Source organism: Poecilia reticulata, chromosome 10, assembly GCF_904066995.2.
Source record: "Poecilia reticulata chromosome 10, P_reticulata-male-v2, whole genome shotgun sequence".
Taxonomy (NCBI): domain Eukaryota; kingdom Metazoa; phylum Chordata; class Actinopteri; order Cyprinodontiformes; family Poeciliidae; genus Poecilia; species Poecilia reticulata.
The window spans coordinates 31,614,352-31,635,782 of NC_088839.1; the positions used below are offsets into that span (position 1 = coordinate 31,614,352).

Genomic DNA, 21,431 nt, shown 5'->3' on the forward strand with positions numbered 1-21,431 from the left:
AAAGCCACTCCCCTCTGAACACAACTATGTTCTGTTGATGTTTGATGTTGATGTTTTTGGTTTTAGCTGAAATTTGTTTCTATGGCCTAGTTCAAACATGGCCAGGCCTTTTTAAAGCTACATAGCTGAGATAACCGTTCCTATAAAATAATCTTATCCACACCTGAGCGGTTTAAGAAAAGTGTTCATCCACACAAACCCGCTGAATTATTCCACTCAGTATTATATTAAACATGCTAAACCCATAGGAACAAGGTAAAACATATGTCAGCCAATCACAGTCCTTCAAAACAACTCCAACTTCCTGTTAAGAATTAAACATGACACCGTTTGTGTGGACAAAACAGAGAGGTTGAACTACTTTTGAATACAATGCTAGAATATAGTTAACATAAAACAAGACGTTGTTGTCAAAGCAAGTACGCGGATGCATGTGGAGGCTGGTGTGAAACAGCTGCCCTCAAAGCGCACGTTTCCCTTTGCAACTCAACATCTGGGTTTATAAAATAACAAGTAAAAACTGTATGAACAAATGTAAAAATCAGCCCCTCTCTGACAGCAGCCATCTTTCCTTCACTGCATGGTCAAACTATGGCAATGGTCACATGTGATGTCAGCGCCTCATTATTTGTGTAGATTGTCATGCGTTTGCCTTTAAATCTCCGGTTTCTAATATCCATGAAATTGCCCATCTTCAATTTGGCTGGATGTTTTATGATCAACCATTGTTAGTGAGCTTACATGTGGATGAAAGGCCAAATCACATAGAAATCTATTTGGTTTATCAGGCAGGTAGGCCTTCTACGTGTGAAGGTCTAAATCAAAACAGGAAATTCGCCTCTGTCTGTTTATGTCTTAACAAGAGAAACTGGACAGACTGCATTTAAGCTCATTTGTTTTACTTTCAGCACCAACGAACGGGTTATGTACGCGTGACGCCATGATGGCACAGACAAAAGAAAACACCACAAGCATGTCACATTTTTGCACACTTTGTTCATACATTGGGTTTTTCAGCAACAATTGTTTTCTGACAATGATATAGTGCAAATGCACAATAGCACAACAGACACCATTAAGGATACATACCTTTTTTTTCAATACAGCAGATTTTGGACAATTTGCATGATTTTTTTTTTGTTTTCTTGCTAAACATAAATATGTTTGTACTCCATCTAAGGTATCAGTGTCCAACAGATCAGTATTCCTCACTGGTAGGAACCCTGTAATACAGACAAGGGTTCAGAAATCAGTGCATCTGCAAAGTTGAGACCAGAGGTGAAGCAGGACACGGTCAGCATCTCATCCACACCCAGCCTGGCTTCAGTCCGCGAGGCCAGCTTCAATCTGTCTTTCCTACTGGTTTGTATTCATTGGCAACTGTTGTGGAAGCAAATCAGCCACACTGTAAACTGGAGCAGATGTTAAACATGTCTACTGTATCTTGATATGCACATTATATTAACAACGGGTTCGTCCCTCACCACATCGCTTCACATCAACTGCTAAAACTTCAGCTTCATTTGCTCACCGGCGTCTCGAACCTTTTCCTCCTCAGATTAAAGCGAAACAACAAACACAGACAAGAAACGGACAAAAACCCTGATGGCTCACATTAATGATGAGGCCATCGATCTTTACGAGCGCCATTTTTTGTAGTCGGTAATAAATAAAACAAATTCTAACAGATTTGATGGTTTTACTATTGTAAAAGTTTAGAATGAGCTTGTTTTTTTTTTTTAGATTTAAGGATTTTAAAAGTGAATTCATAGGGGCAAATTTTAGAGTTCAGGTGAATAACTCATGATGGCTTCTGATCATGGTGGTGCTACTTCATCCGTATCCCTCAAAGGAGACATCACCTCATTTTTAGGTCTTCAATAAGTCGTAACCCTGAAGCACAAACACCAATCATTTCATGACCCCCTCCCTCCCCCCAGCCTCCCACCCAACCCATCAATAATCCCAGCATCCCCAGACTCCATGACACATTTCTCTCATCCCAATCCAATCCTCTCTCACGCCACTGGTCCCTGCGCTTCCCTTTTATTCTTTTATTAAATGATCTCCCTGCATCCCAAGCTTTTGGCATTCCTCTCTACTTGCTCTTCTTGACATCAGTCTTGGCCGATGAGTTGGACTTGCCGACGTAGGCTTCATAAAAGAACTGGACAAAGAGCACAAAGTAGCTGAGGTACATCAGAGAGGACCACACAATGTTCTGCATGTGGGATGGACACTCCTGGCCCTGCTGCATCCAGGAGTACACCAGGTAGTTGACCACGCATCCCATCAGCATCTGGGTGATCTGGGTCAGCGTGATGAACATGGCGAACTTGCGCGAAACCTTGAAGCCAGCTGCCCGCAGCGCGTAGTAGGAATACATGACGGCGTGGACCAAGTAGTTCATGGTCATGAACCAACCGCCGCCCGCCACCATGTCCTTGTAGGAGTACCAGGAGTAGAGCAGCACGGTGATGTGGTGGTACCAATGGAGAAAAATGAGCTTCTGCTTCCTCAGGACGATGAAGAGAGTGTCACCTGCAGGGACACAGGGGATTATCAATCATTTTCAGAAATTCAGAACATTCGGGATGAGATGCAACGTGCTCAAAGGGCGAGAGGTGGGGGACGCCCTGGGCAGGTCGCCAGTCCAGTTTTGGCTTTCGAAAACTGGACTGGCGAGTGTCACCTGCAGGGAAACAGGAGACTATCAATCATTTTCAGAAATTCAGAACATTCGGGATGAGATGCAACGTGCTCAAAGGGCGAGAGGTGGGGGACGCCCTGGGCAGGCCGCCAGTCCATCACAGGAGTTTTGGCTTTCCAAGGTTTTTAAATGTTTTTAAATGAAACGAGAACTGAAAAGTCTATTAAATGACTCCGAATTGTATTCCAAATGCAAGAAGAACAACATGAAAAAGTAGCTTGACTCAAAGCAGTTTTCCTAAGTGGTATCGAACCTCCAACCCAAGAATCCGCCACTGTTTGCTCACTAGCGTTGTTTTTAATAAATTGTTATAATACACATTGGCAAATTCATTTAAATACTGTTAAAATAGAACAATAGGACACAAAATATTTTTCTTTTAATGAGCCATTTGTTCATTATTTCAGACAGGAGGAACGGTTTGGGTTATGAGCTTCATTTTAATTTTCACCTGGGAAAAATATTGGCTTGTTCAGCAAAAATGTAAAAATTGCAAGCAAAACATTTCTGACAAGACATTTGGAATACCAAATTAAATATATTGAAGAACCTTGGCCTTGCAGCGTCTGCAAGAGATGAACAAGTTTTATCAACATGGTTTTACCAGACTAGACATTTCCCATAATTTGGGTTTTGTTGTCTCCAACCAATAATTGATTGAAGAATCTGAGACTAAAACTATGCAGAGCTTGGTAGGTACATATGAACGCTCCTGCTTTCCAGGTAAAAACTGAACACAGTTTAATGCTCAAAAAGTTTAATATCTGTGATTAACTTTGATTTTTGTCATAATATGATTTATAACTTCAATAACAGAAATGAAGAAGTCCTTAATCTTTATGTTCGCCAAGTGAAGTTATGTTGGCAGATTAATCTCAGGTGGACCACAACCAAAAACAGAAGAGATTAGCTACTGTAGCTGGTTCAGCTCTGGATCAAAAAACCTCTCATCCAGTCTCAGATGAATCCTGTCATCTTTAACATTAATGTAAAATTACATTATAATTCAGTTTGCTATTCAGAACCGCAGAATACTTGACTACTGCAACCTTAACCGCTGCATGCCTCCCATCAGTCAGACAACATCAGACATGTCTCCACTCACCCAGTTCAGGAGCCTTGCTGAGGACGAAGGCGTAAGCCCAGAATTTGCTGACTGGCCCGTTGTAGAAACTCTGGTCACAAACTGATTGTTTCAGCCCTTTGCTCATCAGGATGAACATCATGTAGCTCCCAGTGCGGACGGCACCAAAGATACTGAGACGACAGAAACGATGAAGAGTGAACAAATCAGGTAAATGAATCCCTGCCTCCTTTACAAGGGTTTATAAATAAGCATAATAATTGGTTCTAATAGTTCTTGTTACTGTGAAGTCGATAGAAGTAGCTGTTCACCGTTTCTACTTTACACATCTAGTGCTGTCACCGCCTGCACCGAGTCACATTTTGTCACATCAGAAAAACAAACTATGATTATTAGAATTTTAAAAACACAAAGCTGAGAATAAAATTATGAAGTGTCCTAAGTTCTTGTTACTTTTAAAAGGACCAAATTTGTAAAGTGAATGGGTGCCTTGTGTCCTTACTATTACATGGTGTTGATCTGTTGCTTAAAATCAGCTGGGATGTGATGTGACCAAACACTTTAGCCGGCCATCGTCTGCGCTTCTACCTCTCACCTGAACACAGCGAGCGTGAGCGACCACAGCACCAGAGGTTTCCGCAGCTCAAACTTTTCCCTTTGCTTCATGACATGACGCCCACCCAGGATGCAGGCAGCGTAGAGCGCAGAGAACAGGAACGACTTCTTCCTGTCAGCATAAACAACAGACATCGCTGAAGAAAGCTCTGATTGTCCCAAAGCAAGTTAACCAGAGGCTGTTTGGACTTAATGTTCCCTGAAACTAAAGGAAAAGTAAAGGAGGTAAAGATGATAGAAATATAGAGCCAAAATGAAGAGTAGCTATTCATCTTCGATGCTGACTATAATGCATTTCATAGTTTTCATAGTTTATTCATTGTGGGAATGTTAAGACACCTTTGAATGGTTGTATGAGAAATTCAAGGATTCTTCAAACATGCATAAGAGAATCAAAGCAATACTCGGGGTGTTTTAAATCATTATAACATGATGCAAAGCTAAAAAAATGATGACAATTCCCTGACAAAGGGAACAAAATACAGTTGACCCATAACACTGCTGAAGAGCAAGAAACTACGCTCCTGTTAACTTCAGGTTGGAAGACGTAGAAAATCAAATTACACAGAAAGACGAGTAGAAGTGAGAGGAGAACTGGAGCTGTAGATGTTTAAGATGCTGCTGTTCTGGTTCCAGCTTCAGTTATGAATCTGATTATGATTTAAACTGAAAGATCTGATGGACTTTGAGACCAACAGTGGCTTCTGCGTCTTTCATGATTATAGCTTTACTGTAAGCTCCTACACTTTCAACTGTGGTGTAATACAACATATTGGTAATAAAAGCGGTGTGACGTCACAATTGTGCCTTTATTGTGTCTATAAAATTCTTATCAACTGTGTTTAAAGTGCAGTATAAAAATGAGCAAATATCAGAGGTCACTACTATCCCAATATTAAAATATTAAATAGGTTTATGGCACGTGAGAACATCGTCGTCTGACGTCTGACACTCCCACACCTGCCTACTGTTATTACAGTCTGAGTCCAGCTGTCGGTGTAACTGAATGCTGTCCGTCTGCAACAGATCAGATCTGCTCCACATGAAGTGGAAAGTCTTCTGCTGAAACACCATCTGGATACAGGAAAAACGGAGCGTTCTCCAGCACACAGCAAATCCCACGGCACAGGTGGGCTGAGTGGACAGACTGGATCCTGAGAGGAGCGAAGAAAAAAACCCAACCAGATCAGGCCTGTCCTAAAATAACATTAACTCAAAGCAGGGGAGCTGAAAACGTTGGATCTGAACTGGTTTTGTAACTCTGATGCTGCCGTTGACCATTTTGGATCATTTTCCTTAATCCTTCAGAATATAGTGGAAATGTTTTCTTTATTGCGATACTGAGGAATTATGCTTAAAAAAAAAAACATTTTAAAATAAAAATAATGTAAGTACCTCTAAAAGTAAATCTCAATAAAATTTTTGAGATGGTTCACATTTTTATTTCAACTAAACTGCATAATAGAGAAGAAAAACAAAGTAAAAAAAAATACGGAAAAGTTATTTTTAATGTGCTTTTTAATATGACAAATATTACTTGATTTCTAGAGTGTATTGGATGCATAAAGGATATTGCAGTTATGGCTTCCACATGATCCCACTCTGAAAAATGTGAATGTGAATAATTTAACTTTATTTATTAAGTGACAATAAAATCCCTTTTTTAAGAAATAATTTACAAAATCACATTCTGGCACTGCAAAAAATGTCTTACTTAATAATCCATGACTTCCTGTTTCCCCTGAAGTATGAATATGACGTGACACGAAGGATCATGTCTCTACATACGGAAGCCAAATGAGAACAATCATCTTCCTCAGTAAAAAAAACAAAACATTAGATTATTTCTATTGACTTAAATCCAACCTCAGTCAGAGGAATAATTTTAAAAATAATCAACTAGAAGTGGGACAAACAAGTCTGGAGGAATCAGGTTTACAGGAGGGAGGTAGAAAAAATCTCAGTGTTTGAGAACTACAGGAAGGAGTCACATCTTGGTCACCAGGTTTCCATAGCAACAACTTATTTTAAGGCATTTGTACTCAAAATGCCCTGTGAAATCGACTACAGACCAGACTCAACCCATTTTCAGCTCAAGTGTCTCTGGCTGGTGACCAGCCAGCTCGCATTGCAAAAATCCAATCATTCTTTGGTCAGTGAACACACCATTCACCACTCTTTAGTGTGGATGTTGTTGCCATGTCTACGGTTAACTCAGGCTGTGAGAAAGAGCAAGACTTCAGCAGATAACAGGAAGGTTGAGCAGAAGAAAACGGTTTGCACAAAAATAATCAACTGATCAAACTATTTAAGAAATGTATAAACCAATAAACCAGAGAGAACAATTTTATGTAACCATCCTTCAAAGCAACCTACAGATCTGCAGCATGGGACACATTTAACCTGTAAAACTGATTCTGTCTTGCAGATCAACCAACAGCACCAGGTTTTGTCAGATCCGAAGGTCTTATGAAGCCAGTAAGACGTCGCTGTTAGTTTAACAACTAGGATGATTCCAGGAGCATTTCTGCTGGAAAGCCATAAACTCATGAGCTGCTTCTGCAGAACAGAGGACAGAGCAACACGGTCAAAGTCAAAAGAAGCTGCTTTCACAGAATGACAACAGGACTGCAGAATGACATCACTGTTCCTCAACCAACCACACAGGGAGGGGGCAGAACAGATCAGCACACAAGACAGTGGCCTACATACTGTCTGAGGCTGCCGATACAGCAGAGGAGGAACAAGCTCTGTATTCTCCTGCAGGGAAATGCCATCCGAGGCCAAAGGTCAAAGGTAACAGTGGTTATGTAGCCTCAGCTTTAAGTCTTCAGTACACTGAGTTCCTTCTAGTCAGATCCTGAGCACGCACACACATAGTTTGAATGTGTGTGTGACAGATCCCGTTTAGCATGAGAGATGGAGCTTTCGTTTCTGACTCAAAGGTAGAAAAATCCTGGAACAGAAAAATGTCTCCTTCAGGTTATTATAATAAAATCAGCAAATGGCACATAAATATATATTTATTAACTAGTATGAGCACAGGCCAACAGTGTAGCAAAACTGAAATTTAAAGGAAATCTGGATTCAAATGAAAATGTCATCAATCTTTTTTCTGAAGCCCTTCTCATCCACATTCAGAGTGATGAAAAGTCCAAAAACAAAGAGCAGAAACAGAGAAAATGTTGGTTAGAAGCACTGAGGACATTTTATTTAATGATTAAAATGATGACATAATAGAAGAGGGAGATGATAAAATTCAAGAAGCATTGATTTTGAAATTCTAATTCCACAAATGAATAAACACAATATAAATACTAAGCAAAGCAAATAATAATATTGAGAATTTTATATCTTATTTCCAAAAGATGCTAATAGCTAATAAAGAGCGTGGCGCTCTGAGCAAGGCGGTTCCAGGGGCTGTAGGACATTAATGCCTCATAGTGGACAGTTTCTTTCTCTGGATTTATCACAAGTCCTTCCTGGACTCTATGGAGCTGCAGAAAGCAGGTCACATGCAGAGACAGACATCTTGTATTGATGTGAGCTCTAACCTTTATAGTGCAGCTGAATGTTAGAGTAACAACAGAAATCCTTTGGAGGAAGCCTATAGTGAAGCATTGCAGAAATTTGATCTGCAGGTGATAGTGTGTGAAGGTGTGAGTGTGAATGGGTGAATGACTGACTTGATAAAGCCCATTTAGCATTTAGCATCGAGACAGGAACGGCTAAACTCCGCTGACGTTCCTCGGGTCATAAAACCAAATATAATGTAAAGACTTTTAACTTGATCTAACACAGGGTTGTTCAAACTGTGGCCTAGGAGCGGATGCTGTGCGGCCCCCCAACTTCAGATTAAGAATGATACAAATCTGGACCGCCAGCAGAAGCGGCTGATCCAGATCAAGACTTCTTAAAATTATTACAGACAAATAAAAGCAATAACTGCACAATAAACAGGACCACGTCTATCCACAGTTCTACTCAAAAACAGACTTTGGTGAACTCACATCTGCTTTTAATTAATTGTTAAACTTGGATAAATACAGAAAACGTCTTGGTGAAACACTGACCCAGATCATGTTCTCAGTGCTGAAAACATTTATCTGCATTTTGTTCCAGTTGAGCCCAAAATAATTTACAAACTGGAAACGTTTCTTTAATAAAACAAAAACCCATAACAAATGGATCCATTTTCTATAAAACCTCCAACTACTTTGTTTTATTAAAACACTGCAAGCATAATTTATTGCTGAGCAGGTATAAAATTCACTTGAGAATTTTGGCCCAAACGACAAAAAGTTTGGACGCCCCTGACCTAAAGAGTTCATTCCCACGGTTTGGACTTTATTGTAGGTTTACCTTCAGTTCTGTCTTGACTGAGCTGAGGAGAATATTTTAGTTTCAATAACTTTAAATCTAAAATACTTATTAGATTTTCCTGTCTTGTTTTCCAATGTTAATACAAGCCAGAGTATTTGATATTCAAGCTCTACTGAGGTTTATGTAGAAGACACATTTTTTTGCTGCAAAAATCAACCTAAAGGCAAAGTCAAAGCTGACAAGCTGGCAGAGACGGCGGGGCAGGAGAAGGAGCTGCTGCTGTTTCTAGTTAGAGCCCTGAAGCAACAGCAGCTCACAGGAATCCACAGCCTTTTTTATTTACAAGCATCACCTGAGTAACCACCTTCATCACTTATCTGTAGATCTAGTCTTCCTGTTTTATGAAGTTCATTCCTTTTTTTTCGGATGATGTCACGTCTTTATATGAATGCTCTAACGCTGGAAAAAAAACCTCTTCACCAAAGATGTTTAGTGTCCCAAAATAAGTTTGAACATCGATCAGCTGGCAGTGAGAAGCTTTTTCCTCCTGCTCTCAGGTCCCAGCTGTGCAGAAGGTGACAAATATCGCACCAGTACGCAGCTTTTCCTGTAAACGCTCTGTCACGTCTCAGTAAACTAAGACGAGCGTCTAACACAGCCGGTCACGATGCGAACGCAGCGTCTGAAAAAAAACTAATCAAAAACAGGCGTGGATTTTATGTTTCACTCTGGGCCTTCAAACATCCAGGATATTTTTCAATATTAGATTTTTATTTTAGAGCCATACAAACCTATATTTATCGCTATTATGTATATTTTTATAGCCTAACAACTCTAAGGATCACATCACTCACATTACTTCTCACAATCTCGCACTGCATCATCATCACAGTCACGTGACCAACCCCCTCTCTAGAAATACAACCAGAACCAAGATGGAAGTAAACCTCAGCTTTTAACATCCACTAAGTTTTACTTATTGAATTGACATGTAAAAACCAACTGACATCAGCAGATACCGAAGGTAACGCAGACATGTCGCTTATTCCCTAGACTCAGAAGGTTGAAATAATTTCCTGATGTCTTCTTGTTGACAAATATTTTTTGCCTGGAAATAACTGGAACCAGACTACCCAGGCTACCATTGCTGTTGTTTGTGAGCATAAAGTTAATCTGGTAAGAAAACACTTTCTTGAACAAAGGGTTTTACTTTTGTGTCTTCTATCAGTACAAAGTGCCTGCAGACCTTCAGCTACAACACATTTTTTTCATTCGTATCTGAGCCAAATGAAGGACAGCGTGTGACTGCAGTGTGATTTCAACTCTTTACATCTAATCAACTTGTTGTGGGAGAAATAACTGTGGATGGAGGTTTAGAGTTTTATGACTGATTTTAGGGGAAGAAGTAAAACTTGCACAATCAGAGCATAGTTTGAAGTCTGAAGTATAACCGTGTTCAGTGACTTTGATTCAAAGTCTCTTTCAGAGCTCGGTGTTTGAAACTAAAATCATTGCTCTGACAGCTTTCAGGTGTGATCTAGACTGCCTTTCCTCACTTTTCTACATATATATATTTGGCTACATGCCCTTTTTACACAAGAAAATTTACTATTAATATTATGAAAAAGAAGAAAAATCTCAATGTTTATATAAAGAAATGTTTTATAGTTAGTGTTTCATTATTCTCCGACTTTTGTCACATCTGTTAGCTCAGCTTCAACATACAAAAAGACTAATTTTAACACAAATAATATCAAAAACAAGCATTGCATGCAGGACTTCTGTTTAAATGCTGACTACCTGGGTAAATATGTGCATTGGAGGGTTGTGGGAATAAGCTTAAATCGGCGGTTCTTCAAAGTAGCTGGGGGCAGCATAAGTGAAAAACGACGCAGTCAGAGCTCTTTGGGACGGATCAGCATGGAGGACTAACAGAATCAGCAGAGGATAAATTATTAGAAGAAACTAAAACTGCACTTTTCAAGCACAAATCATGTAATCTGCACTTCAGAGGTCATAAATCACAGCAGAAATAACTGGCATGCAGGACAATGCATAACTAGGATTGTCATCAGGGATTTTGCATAGTTATTACAGTATTGACAAATCTAAACATTACATATGCGGCAACTATTGCAGTTTATGATGAGAAACATAAGAAAGTCGATGCTTCCCCTCCCCCACTGACAGCGTTGTTTAAAGCTGCTGGCAAACCTGCTGGGTAACTTTGATGTGCATTAGCTGGAGTTATGATGTAATTCTGTTTTCAGCCTGAGGATGAGGCTGCATGGCCGTCATGGTGAGCAGACTCAACACAGCGTCGCTTATTTATGTGCCACGGCGTGTAAAAAGTATCTGAATTCAGTTCAGCCCCCTTCACAGATCCACGGAACCGAAACCTGGTTTTAAAGTCAGTCACTGAACAGAAAACACAGAGGCAGCTCAGAAAAACCTGTTATCCTGCATTCATTGACAGTTATGTCCACAAACGTTGGCCACTTCATAATGGATCTTTAAGTTACCATGTGTGCATCCTGCCACAACACAGCTGCCCCCTCTAATCTTGTCACTGCCGTGCTTCCTGAATAAATACACACAAACTTCACCACTCTCTTGCTCTCTACTTAAATCAAAGCATTTCTTCTGCAGCCTAATAAAAAGTGACAGCAGAGTTCAGCGATACTTCAGGCAGACCTACATTCCTGAGACACTTCTCTATTTCTGACGACAGTGACGGTAATGATGATGATGATGATGAAGAGAGTAGCAGAGCTGAAGCCGAGCCTGCAGTGGATTCTGGGTAAGCTTGGTCGACACTCATCAGCATCACCAGTAACACAAAACCGTAGAAACAACAGCGCTGACCTGCAAGTCTAACACCAGAACAAACATCTAAACCTCAGGTGGAACAGCCAGAGATTCATGTTTTCAAATGGCCTAGTCAAAGTCTCGACATCACATGTTTAGTAACACTTGAAACTGATGTTTACAGACGTTTTTGATCTAAGCTGGCAGAACCTGAGCAAAGATTAACCTTGTAGATGTTTACAGCTGGTGGAGACAAACACTGTAACTCAACAAAAAGTGGTTCTATATAGCACTGACGCAAGCAGGATAGAAAAGCATGCCACACTTTTCAGATTTTAACAAACAAAAGAAAAGGACTGAAGACCAGGTATCATTTTACTTCCTGATCCAAAAAAAATGCAGTGCATTATGTATGTTTATCACACACATCTCAATAAATAAGCTAAAATGTCTAAATGTGTTCTTGGTAAAGAGGTGTGAATATATTTAACTTGCACTATGCTTCATTTGTAAGATATGCGACTTGGTGGAAACAAAAAAATCAGTCCAAAAATATTGAAACATATAAGATGAGAAGTGCTAATTTCATGAAAACATGAATGAATATTTCCTGCAAAACACTTGAGAGGTCAAGGCCAGTCTGGGAAACTCACACGGCTCGACTCTTCTTCATGAAAGAGTAATGTGAAACTCAGAGGAAAGACAGCTATCTCCTGAACCATCTAGTCCCAGAAACCTAACCCCCACGAAGAACACACACCCCCAAAGTGAATCAATCTGAAGGATAGTGTTCAAGCAGTGCTGAACCTGTCCTGATTCTGCCATGTAAATGTTGTTCTGTTCTTCCAGCAGGAAATGTGGAAATACAAATGCACATCAAAACAAAGCTCGTTCCTCATCCTCTGATGTTTTTTTGGGACTCTTACGTTAGCAGAAAGCAGCGATGCAGCCACCAGGGATCCATCTGAAGTTCAAAGACCTGAGAGAAGCAGTCAGCACCATGAGAGGCTTTCTGAACCCGATTTGAAACAACCTGCATCTTAACGAGGGATGGTGACGTCTGCAGGCTGGAGGAGTGAGTCAGCAGGATGCAGATGTTTGATACACAGCTGGAAAACCAGCCTGTTTCACTGGAGAACTGTAAATGTGAAGAATTTCTGCTCCCTCTGGTGCGTTATTATCATGCCAGTTTTATTTCTGACATCAAAAACATGCTGTTATTTTTCTGCTTATCATTACTGTAACATGAATGCTAAAGCTGCTGTGTGCTGCAAAGTAAAGCAATCTAACATCACTGCGTTCCATTAAGCCATATGCAGAAAGTAAAGATTTCCGTCCCAAATTCAGCATGTTCTCATAAAGAGTAGCAACACATCTTTCTATGTATTTTAAAGGGAAACACCAGTGAGTACTGTAACAGTTAAAAAACACCTGAGCAGCTGACATGAAGCGCCTACAGAGTCCTATAAAAAAAAATGACACGTGAACCAGACGTAAAAAGAACCCTGAGTAAAGAGACAAGAGCAACATTTGGTGAACTGATGAAAGAGAGATTATTCTACGATGGTCTAAAGTTTCTCAGACGACCCCAAACACTGAAACCAGCCCACAGAACCCTTTAAAGGTTCTTCACACACATCAGGTTCTGCTGCAGTTCTTTACACTCCACTGCCAAACGATCCAGAAGCTCTTTAGCAACTTGCCTGCACCAAGAACCACAGAAGGAGAGTTTGCTCTTTTGGTCTGGATCAGAGTTCAATTACACATTCACACATCTCCAAATGAACTGGACTTTCTAAACAAATGGACTGGAGTCGGATTAAAGCGAAAATCACCCTCAAGCCCATTGGTGTATGGTATGAAGATGTTTCCTACACTACGTATATAGGATCATACAAAATATATTAGATTTTTTCCAAAATTATTCTCTTTTCATTCTAAGCAAGAGAAGTTTGTGGGATGACTTCAAACATGCTGCAAAACCCAAGCAATCCAGAGAAACTGTGGGATGTAGTCCAATCGTCATGGGCTGCTCACCTGCTCAGGTGCTGGAAGCAACTCAGACACTTCAGGAATTCACAGGAAGACGTACAGCAGTCTTCAAGCACTTTTATGTTTATAGAGTAAATGTTTCAGTTTGTAAAACACATATTTATGAAGAGCCTGATATTAATTTTTCCCCTTTCTGTGGAGTCAGAAAATGAATTTCTTTTGGTGTTTTGGTTTGGAATAACTCTGGCAGTGCTCTCAATGCATTTGCATACATGTAAATAAAAGCTATTATGATATGTTTGATCTTTTCTCACTTTCATAAACACTGCTGGGATTTAAAACACATTTTATATGATTAAAAACTGAAGAATAGAAGACTACTTTTAGTCTTTTACCACTGATGCAAAAAATACCTTTAAATTGGAACCAGGTTCTAATTTAAACAGTGATGAAGCCGTCCTCCAGACTGAATAAGGTTTAGTTGTGTGCTGTCCTAACTGATGCGTAACAAGTTCTGGTTATGCAATGACTCTGATGACCAAGGTACGATGTGATGCTGGAGCTCCTAAAATAGCAGGTAAACAGCGATAACAGCGAGTACAAAGAAATGCAAATATTTACTAAGGTTTTTTTATACATATATGTAACATCTTATCAGTTTATTCAGTCACTGCACTTATTGATTAGTTTCGATCTAATGACCTGGAGTTCATTAGCAGCATCAGGTTGGAACAGACCTGCAGAGCGGCTGCAGCAGGGAGGGGAGTAATGTTACCGTGGCGCAGCGGGGCGACCCGTATTTACTCCTTCCAGCAGCCTGCTTTACACCGCTGAGCTGTCAGTCTCCACTCAGCCCTGCCTGAGAAACGTCTATAGATGTCTATGAGTTTGATGGCTTTATCTGAAGCATAAAAAAAAACATGCAAAATACCAAAATATTTAAGAAAATTTAGGGTCGAGTAGCTTTAATTTTCTTTTAATAAACGTATTTACTTGACAGAGGAACTAGTTCATGCATCCATCAACTATTTGGGGTGATGAGTTTTCTACAGGATATTATATTTCACTTATTGATTGGTTTTGTAACACGTTTTAGAGTTTTGAGCTATAACTAAAATAACTACTTTGGCTTTTCTGTTACAATATAAAACACTATAGTAAAGTTTTAATAGTATAAATAAGTCAAATGTTACATCTCTCAACTTGTATTTTTGATGTATTTTCTTTCATTTTTTTAAATTTATGATTAAAAGTTAATTGCTCTTTATGAAACAATCATTTACAACATGACATATTAAAAATTATCACATTGCTCTTATTCACAATTGTGTCGATCACAGATGTTCAAAAAAGTCTGACATGCTGATTTCAATAACATTTTCATGTTTAATAAAAGTCTGTGTGGATTAAAAGTAAAAAAGTAGATACTGTGTGTTCTTTGAAATCTCAAAACAAGAAGAAATGCAGAATTTCCAGAATGAGACCAGAAGCAGAAACAGGATCTTCAGTCCAACTATATGAACAATCAAATCCACAAGGTTGAACAGCTAAACAGGGAAATATGACCATGTTTGTATTTACATATCTAGATCACACCTAAACTGGTTCTGGATATAAGTCAGAATTCATTTGAGGGTTGGGTTAGTGTGCTTAATCCATATCGAAGTAAATAAAACAACAACAACGGTGACTTCAAGTTCTCAGAGAGCAAAATTAGGAGCTATTGTGTTAAATGAAACCACAATCAGCTGCTTTGCTGACTTATTCTTCAACAATACACACCCTTACATTTCTCTTCATGAGCCTCATCCCCTCAGTGATATAAAATATGTCACAATCAGTTCCAGTTGACATTCTGAATGTAGCTAATAAGCCATCTCATCTCATTTTTCTGCCCTTGCTGCCTCCAGGCCATGTGCTCCTACTCGCTCCCGTCTCCATCCTACTACACAAACGACACAAGGCGTCAGCACAGATCAGCCGCAACGCGATTGGCTAATGCTCTGTCAGCAGACATCAGAAGATGACTGTGATTGGTCAGCTGTCAGTACCAGGGTATGGACAGCTCCAACACAGTGCTAGCACGCTGCCTGCCTGGCTCTCTATTTCACACACACACACACACACATGCACATGTCTAAATGAATAAGGACAGAACTGTCCAAACCAGGGCTTCAGGAGGTCTGGTTAGGTTGAATTTGTTTGAAATGTGGCTGTTTTCTGCAGTCACCTCTGAGTAAGACCAGACGGAGTCTAAATGAACAATTTCTCCTCACACATCCTGCCTTCCCAGAAGCCCTGCTGCATCTCTAATGAAGTTTACACTCCAACTTTACACACAGCTTGCTTAGTTTTGCTCAAAGTCATTTCTTAGGTCATCCTGGTTTGGACAAAACTGACCAAACTAGCCAGTTTTGACTCCAGTGAGTCAAAGCAGAGGACGCTTGGATGGACCTGCACATGACCTACATAAGAAACGCACACAGCTGCTCAGCAATATTTGCTTAAAAGCAAAAGTGACAGTTGAACATTGGGGCTTATTAATGTTGTACGTTGTGCAAAAGCCTGACAGACGTCGCCCTGGGCAAACACCATCAGGGAAATGAGAAGCACGATAGATTATCTTCTATATGTTAATAACAATGTGTATTTTGTAGAAATATGCCATTATTTATTTTTGTCACATAAAAATTGCATTAATATTAACTAATTATTAATCATTAATAATAATAACTCATTAGCAGAAGCTGAAGACTTTGACATGGCAGTTACGATTTTCCCAGTTCCACCATAATAACTGCCATTCTGAAGCAGCTCTGCAACAGCAGTTGGACTTTTTTAGTATGTTGCGTTTTAACATCAACAATACAAACCTTTTAATTGCAAAATATATATTTTAATTCTGAAATGTTGAAATGTAAAAGTTTGAAGTTGGAAGAATTAACAGAAAGTTCCTTTACCCATGTGGGAAAAGAAAATGTTCTAACATTTCTTAGTACTTGAACTATACTATTCTTAAGAATTGAACTGTTTTTTTCTTACGGTAAAGTCTCTTATTTTCCATTTTCTGTTACCTTTACTAAATATGTATCTGCATTCTTCCTGTCAATTTGCTGCTGATGCACAACAAATTCTCCACCGATGGACTTTGCCTCAGTCCTCGTACGTTTGCTTCAGTCCTCGTACGTTTGCCTCAGTCCTCGTACGTTTGCCTCAGTCCTCGTACGTTTGCTTCAGTCCTCGTACGTTTGCCTCAGTCCTCGTACGTTTGCCTCAGTCCTCGTACGTTTGCCTCAGTCCTCGTACGTTTGCTTCAGTCCTCGTACGTTTGCCTCAGTCCTCGTACGTTTGCCTCAGTCCTCGTACGTTTGCCTCAGTCCTCGTACGTTTGCCTCAGTCCTCGTACGTTTGCCTCAGTCCTCGTACGTTTGCCTCAGTCCTCGTACGTTTGCCTCAGTCCTCGTACGTTTGCCTCAGTCCCCGTACGTTTGCCTCAGTCCCCGTACGTTTGCCTCAGTCCTCGTACGTTTGCCTCAGTCCTCGTACGTTTGCCTCAGTCTTCGTACGTTTGCCTCAGTCCTCGTACGTTTGCCTCAGTCCTCGTACGTTTGCTTCAGTCGTTGTACGTTTGCCTCAGTCCTCGTACGTTTGCCTCAGTCCTCATACATTTGCCTCAGTCCTCGTACGTTTGCTTCAGTCGTCGTACGTTTGCCTCAGTCCTCGTACATTTGCCTCAGTCCTCATACATTTGCCTCAGTCCTCGTACGTTTGCTTCAGTCGTCGTACGTTTGCCTCAGTCCTCATACATTTGCCTCAGTCCTCGTACGTTTGCCTCAGTCCCCGTACGTTTGCCTCAGTCCTCGTACGTTTGCTTCAGTCCTCGTACGTTTGCCTCAGTCCTCGTACGTTTGCCTCAGTCCCCGTACGTTTGCCTCAGTCCTCGTACGTTTGCCTCAGTTCTTGTACGTTTGCCTCAGTCCTCATACGTTTGCCTCAGTTCTTGTGCGTTTGCCTCAGTCCTCGTACGTTTGCCTCAGTCCTCGTACGTTTGCCTCAGTCTTGCCTCAGTCTTGCCTCAGTCTTGCCTCAGTCTTGCCTCAGTCCCCGTACGTTTGCCTCAGTCCCCGTACGTTTGCCTCAGTCCTCGTACGTTTGCCTCAGTTCTTGTACGTTTGCCTCAGTCCTCGTACGTTTGCCTCAGTCCTCATACGTTTGCCTCAGTCCCCGTACGTTTGCCTCAGTCCTCGTACGTTTGCCTCAGTCCTCGTACGTTTGCCTCAGTCCCCGTACGTTTGCCTCAGTCCTCGTACGTTTGCCTCAGTCCTCGCATGCACAAGGGTTAAACAAACACCCAGCCGATCATTTGCAATAGGTAAATGTTTTTTTGTTTCTGGAAAGTGAGACGTTTAAAAATCTCCTAATTGTTAAGTCACAATTGGGCAGCACTGCGCCGTTACCTGGCAACCTCAACGAGCCAGCCCCTCTCCTAGGAACCCAAGAAGCTCCAGCACAATTTGGTCAGTTGGTTTTACTGCTGTATGAGTTGTACAATGGCTGCTGGAAATGAAAAGTTTTGTAGTTGACTTACCATTCAGAAGTTGCTACATTCTTGTTGGTTGTGCAGGAGGCTCTACGTCTGCTTTTGGGTCTGTTTGAAGGTCAGAGGTTGTATAATTGCACATCTGTTTGCAGCTATTTTCTTGTGCGTGTAAACATTGTGATGGGGGGCCATGATCAGCAGCAGATTATTGAATATAAAGCTGCTAATTCTGAAAGGAGTTCATAATGTCTGATCAGACTGAAATCTCATTATCTAATAATAATTTTGTGCAAAAATGTAATGAACATGTTTATTGACCTACTCTAAGCATTGTAGGTCACCTTTAACTAACAATACCATATGAGTAATAATATAACACCCACATTTCATCTGAGTGCCTCTAAAAGGCAGTCCATGTACTACTGGTGGTACACGCACCTCAGTTTGAGAACCTAAAGCTTTGAGATTATTTTTCTTCCGTTATATTTGCTTTTTCTCGGTTGTGGCCCACAAACCATCCCTTCTTAAACAAACATTTACATGACCAAAAAGGGATGAGGTTTGCAATAACATCGATGTAAACAATCGTTTTTGCTTTGATGCTGCGCAGTAAAAGCCTATAAATGTGATGTTTGGTAAGAATCGGGACGCCCTGAGGCAGACTGGGGAGTGTGTCAGCATATGGCCAAGCTTGGCTTAATAAACTCCTGGCCCAGTGACTGAATGGATGAGGCAGCTGGAGGATGGATGACCTTTACGAAACCATGATGATGATGATGATGATGGAGAATAAATGGCAGGACGTCAAGGACAAATCGCAACTGAAAAGGATGCCCAGACAGCAGCAGCCGGTTTTCAGCCGTTTTTAGTCTCATTCTCTGAAGGCCTGTGTAATTATTTGCTTCCTTTTCCGTTTATACACTGACAAGGGAGCATGAATGATATAACCGCTTTAATCCCAGTGAGCAAAGCTGATGCTGTTACACGGTTCAAATTTAGCAGCAGGTCACCGAGCTGAATCCCCGATCCAACGCCGGTGACAGTAACTGTTAGGCGGGATTAAAAACGAGGCGCTAACGTTAGGGAGGGAGCTAGCCTTACCAGTTCTCCTGCATCCATCGGATGGCTTCCTCCTCGTTGAACTGCCTCTCAAATTCATATTCTTGTAGAGCTAAAACCGACATGGCTCTCCGTGTTCGGCTTCTGTCAGGCAGCGGAACAAAGCGACACTCGGACTGGATGCTCTCTGCTGGGTCTGCTCCTGTTCTCTGTCCTCCTCAGCCCCGGACTCGCATCGCTCACGCCGCTTTCAGCAGCAGCACCTCGGCAGTCCCTCCCCGCTCTCTCCTCCTCCTCCTCCTCCTCCTCCGCCACCGGCTGACGGAGCCAACACCCTCTTCCTGAAGGAATGGGGACTACGGGTCCTAGCGCCGTCGTTTCACATGCTGCTATCGGTACAATCAAACTTTTCAACGGTGTTGTATCGGTCGTCCCAGGCCGGAGGCATCAGCAAACCCTAAAATAACTCAACTCCTCACGTAGGATATCAATCTAACAAGTTCAGCTTCGTAGTAGTCAGAAAACAGGCTACAGACGGTTCAGTTTTCTCTGATTTTTCCTAACAGCATATCCAAAATTTTCAAACAAAAAGCAGCTTGGGAAGCTGAAATGCTAGACGCACCATTACTGTTAAGACACAGTCAACGGGCACTGAGCCGTTACCTAGCAACCCAAGCGGAGTTCCAGCACCTTTGGTCAGGTGGTTTTTATGTATGCGCTGTACAACTACTGTTGGAAAAGTGTTTTGTTGATGACCTGCCATCCAGAAAAGATGCTTGTAAAATGTTCAAAGACAGTTGAAAAGCTGAGCTTCTGTTTGGAGCCATTTCACGCTCAAGTGAAAAAGTTGAGTTGGGAGGCGCGGTGGTAAATACTAGATTTAATACACTTTCTAAAGTAAACACAAAAAACTGTTGCATCATGTTTACTCTACAATTATTTAATTCTCATTGGTCGCGGTTAGTTTGCACAGCTTCTTATTTCCCCTCAGTGAATTAAATCATCCTGGGAAGATTAATTTGTATTTCCTATGCTTATCTTTATCGGATATTAAAATGTGTTCAGTTTAGTAAGTTATAAATTATTAAAGACATCTCACTTCTCTTCTTTTAACTTTATTTGCTCAGTTCAATGTTAAAAGGGTTGACCAGATAAGAAAAAGTCAAGCTAAACTAAAAGTGCTGCAGTTTAACCAAGCCCTGATCTTCCCTCAGGTTCAACTTGTAGCTATTAACTTATGAGTTAAAAGTCAATTTTATTTCATTAGACAGAGTTATTCTCTATCATAATTAATTACACAGCAAGAAAGTTGCTGATTTGAATCCTCCCTGTCTGAATTTGCATGTTGCTATTTGCATGTGTTCTGCAGGAACCTTGTATTCCTCCCAGAGTACAAACTACATGTTAACTGCTGATTTTAAACATTTTAGAGTTAGTTTATAGGTGACTTTGATTGGTCCCTTTCTTTTGGTCCTGAGATAAAATGGTGGTGGCGTCATGTGTGTACCTAGCCAATAAAAACTCACACCCAGCCATTCACCCATTCACACACTGATGGGAAACTACAACGTTTTACTGCTCTGGGGTACAGAGGGATTGGTTCATGTTTACTTATCGTGTCTGTTCATAACTCAACAGGATCTGATAAGTCTTTGAAATAATGTAATTTATAATCACAGCTACAGTGAAATGTGATTATATCAGTTTAGGGAAGTAAGGGGTAACCAGGAAACCTATCTCAGAAACATATAAACCAAAAAAATTACCATATAAAGAAATGGACAAAATGACCAAAATGCTCAGACGTGAGTCTCAACATGTGCAGAAAAGTTGCAAGACTAACTTGACTGAGCCATCAGAAATTGTTGAGCAGAAACCTTATTCTCAATCTGCAGTTTTCACAAACATTCTGGACTCCAAGTTCTATGTTCTGAGACAGAAGTGTTTGAACTGATCTATTTCTGTGTATAATATTTATCATAAATCAGTTACTCTGGATATATTTCACAATCACACACTGTGAGGTGAATTTCTATTGCATGAAAGAAGAATCAGCAGCTGTCTATGTAGTTCTCAGGAAATTAGATTGATTGAGAATGAGCACTATGATTGAAACCTGATGATGAAAAGATTCTACTAGAGCTACGCAGTAATGTAATAAACAGTTGCATTTATTATACGCACATAAAAATATCAGTAAGAGGGAAGGGAGAGGAGACATAAAAAAGATTCAGAACATTTTTTGTCACTATAACCACCACAATAGATAAAATTTAACACGTTACTTTACGTATACAACT

At 40.6% G+C, this 21,431-nt stretch overlaps 1 protein-coding gene across 1 annotated transcript; it reads right to left on the reverse strand.

Annotated features, from left to right (window-relative positions):
• Positions 1-976: 976 nt before the first annotated feature.
• elovl6 (ELOVL fatty acid elongase 6) lies at positions 977-19,783 on the reverse strand. The gene is made up of 4 exons (XM_008421039.3): positions 19,174-19,783; positions 4,390-4,521; positions 3,816-3,967; positions 977-2,541 (listed from the first exon to the last, which is right to left on the reverse strand). Exons 1-4 carry the CDS (start codon positions 19,254-19,256, stop codon positions 2,099-2,101), a joined length of 810 nt encoding a protein of 269 aa, XP_008419261.1. The 5' UTR covers positions 19,257-19,783; the 3' UTR covers positions 977-2,098.
• Between the last annotated feature and the right edge of the window lie 1,648 nt (positions 19,784-21,431).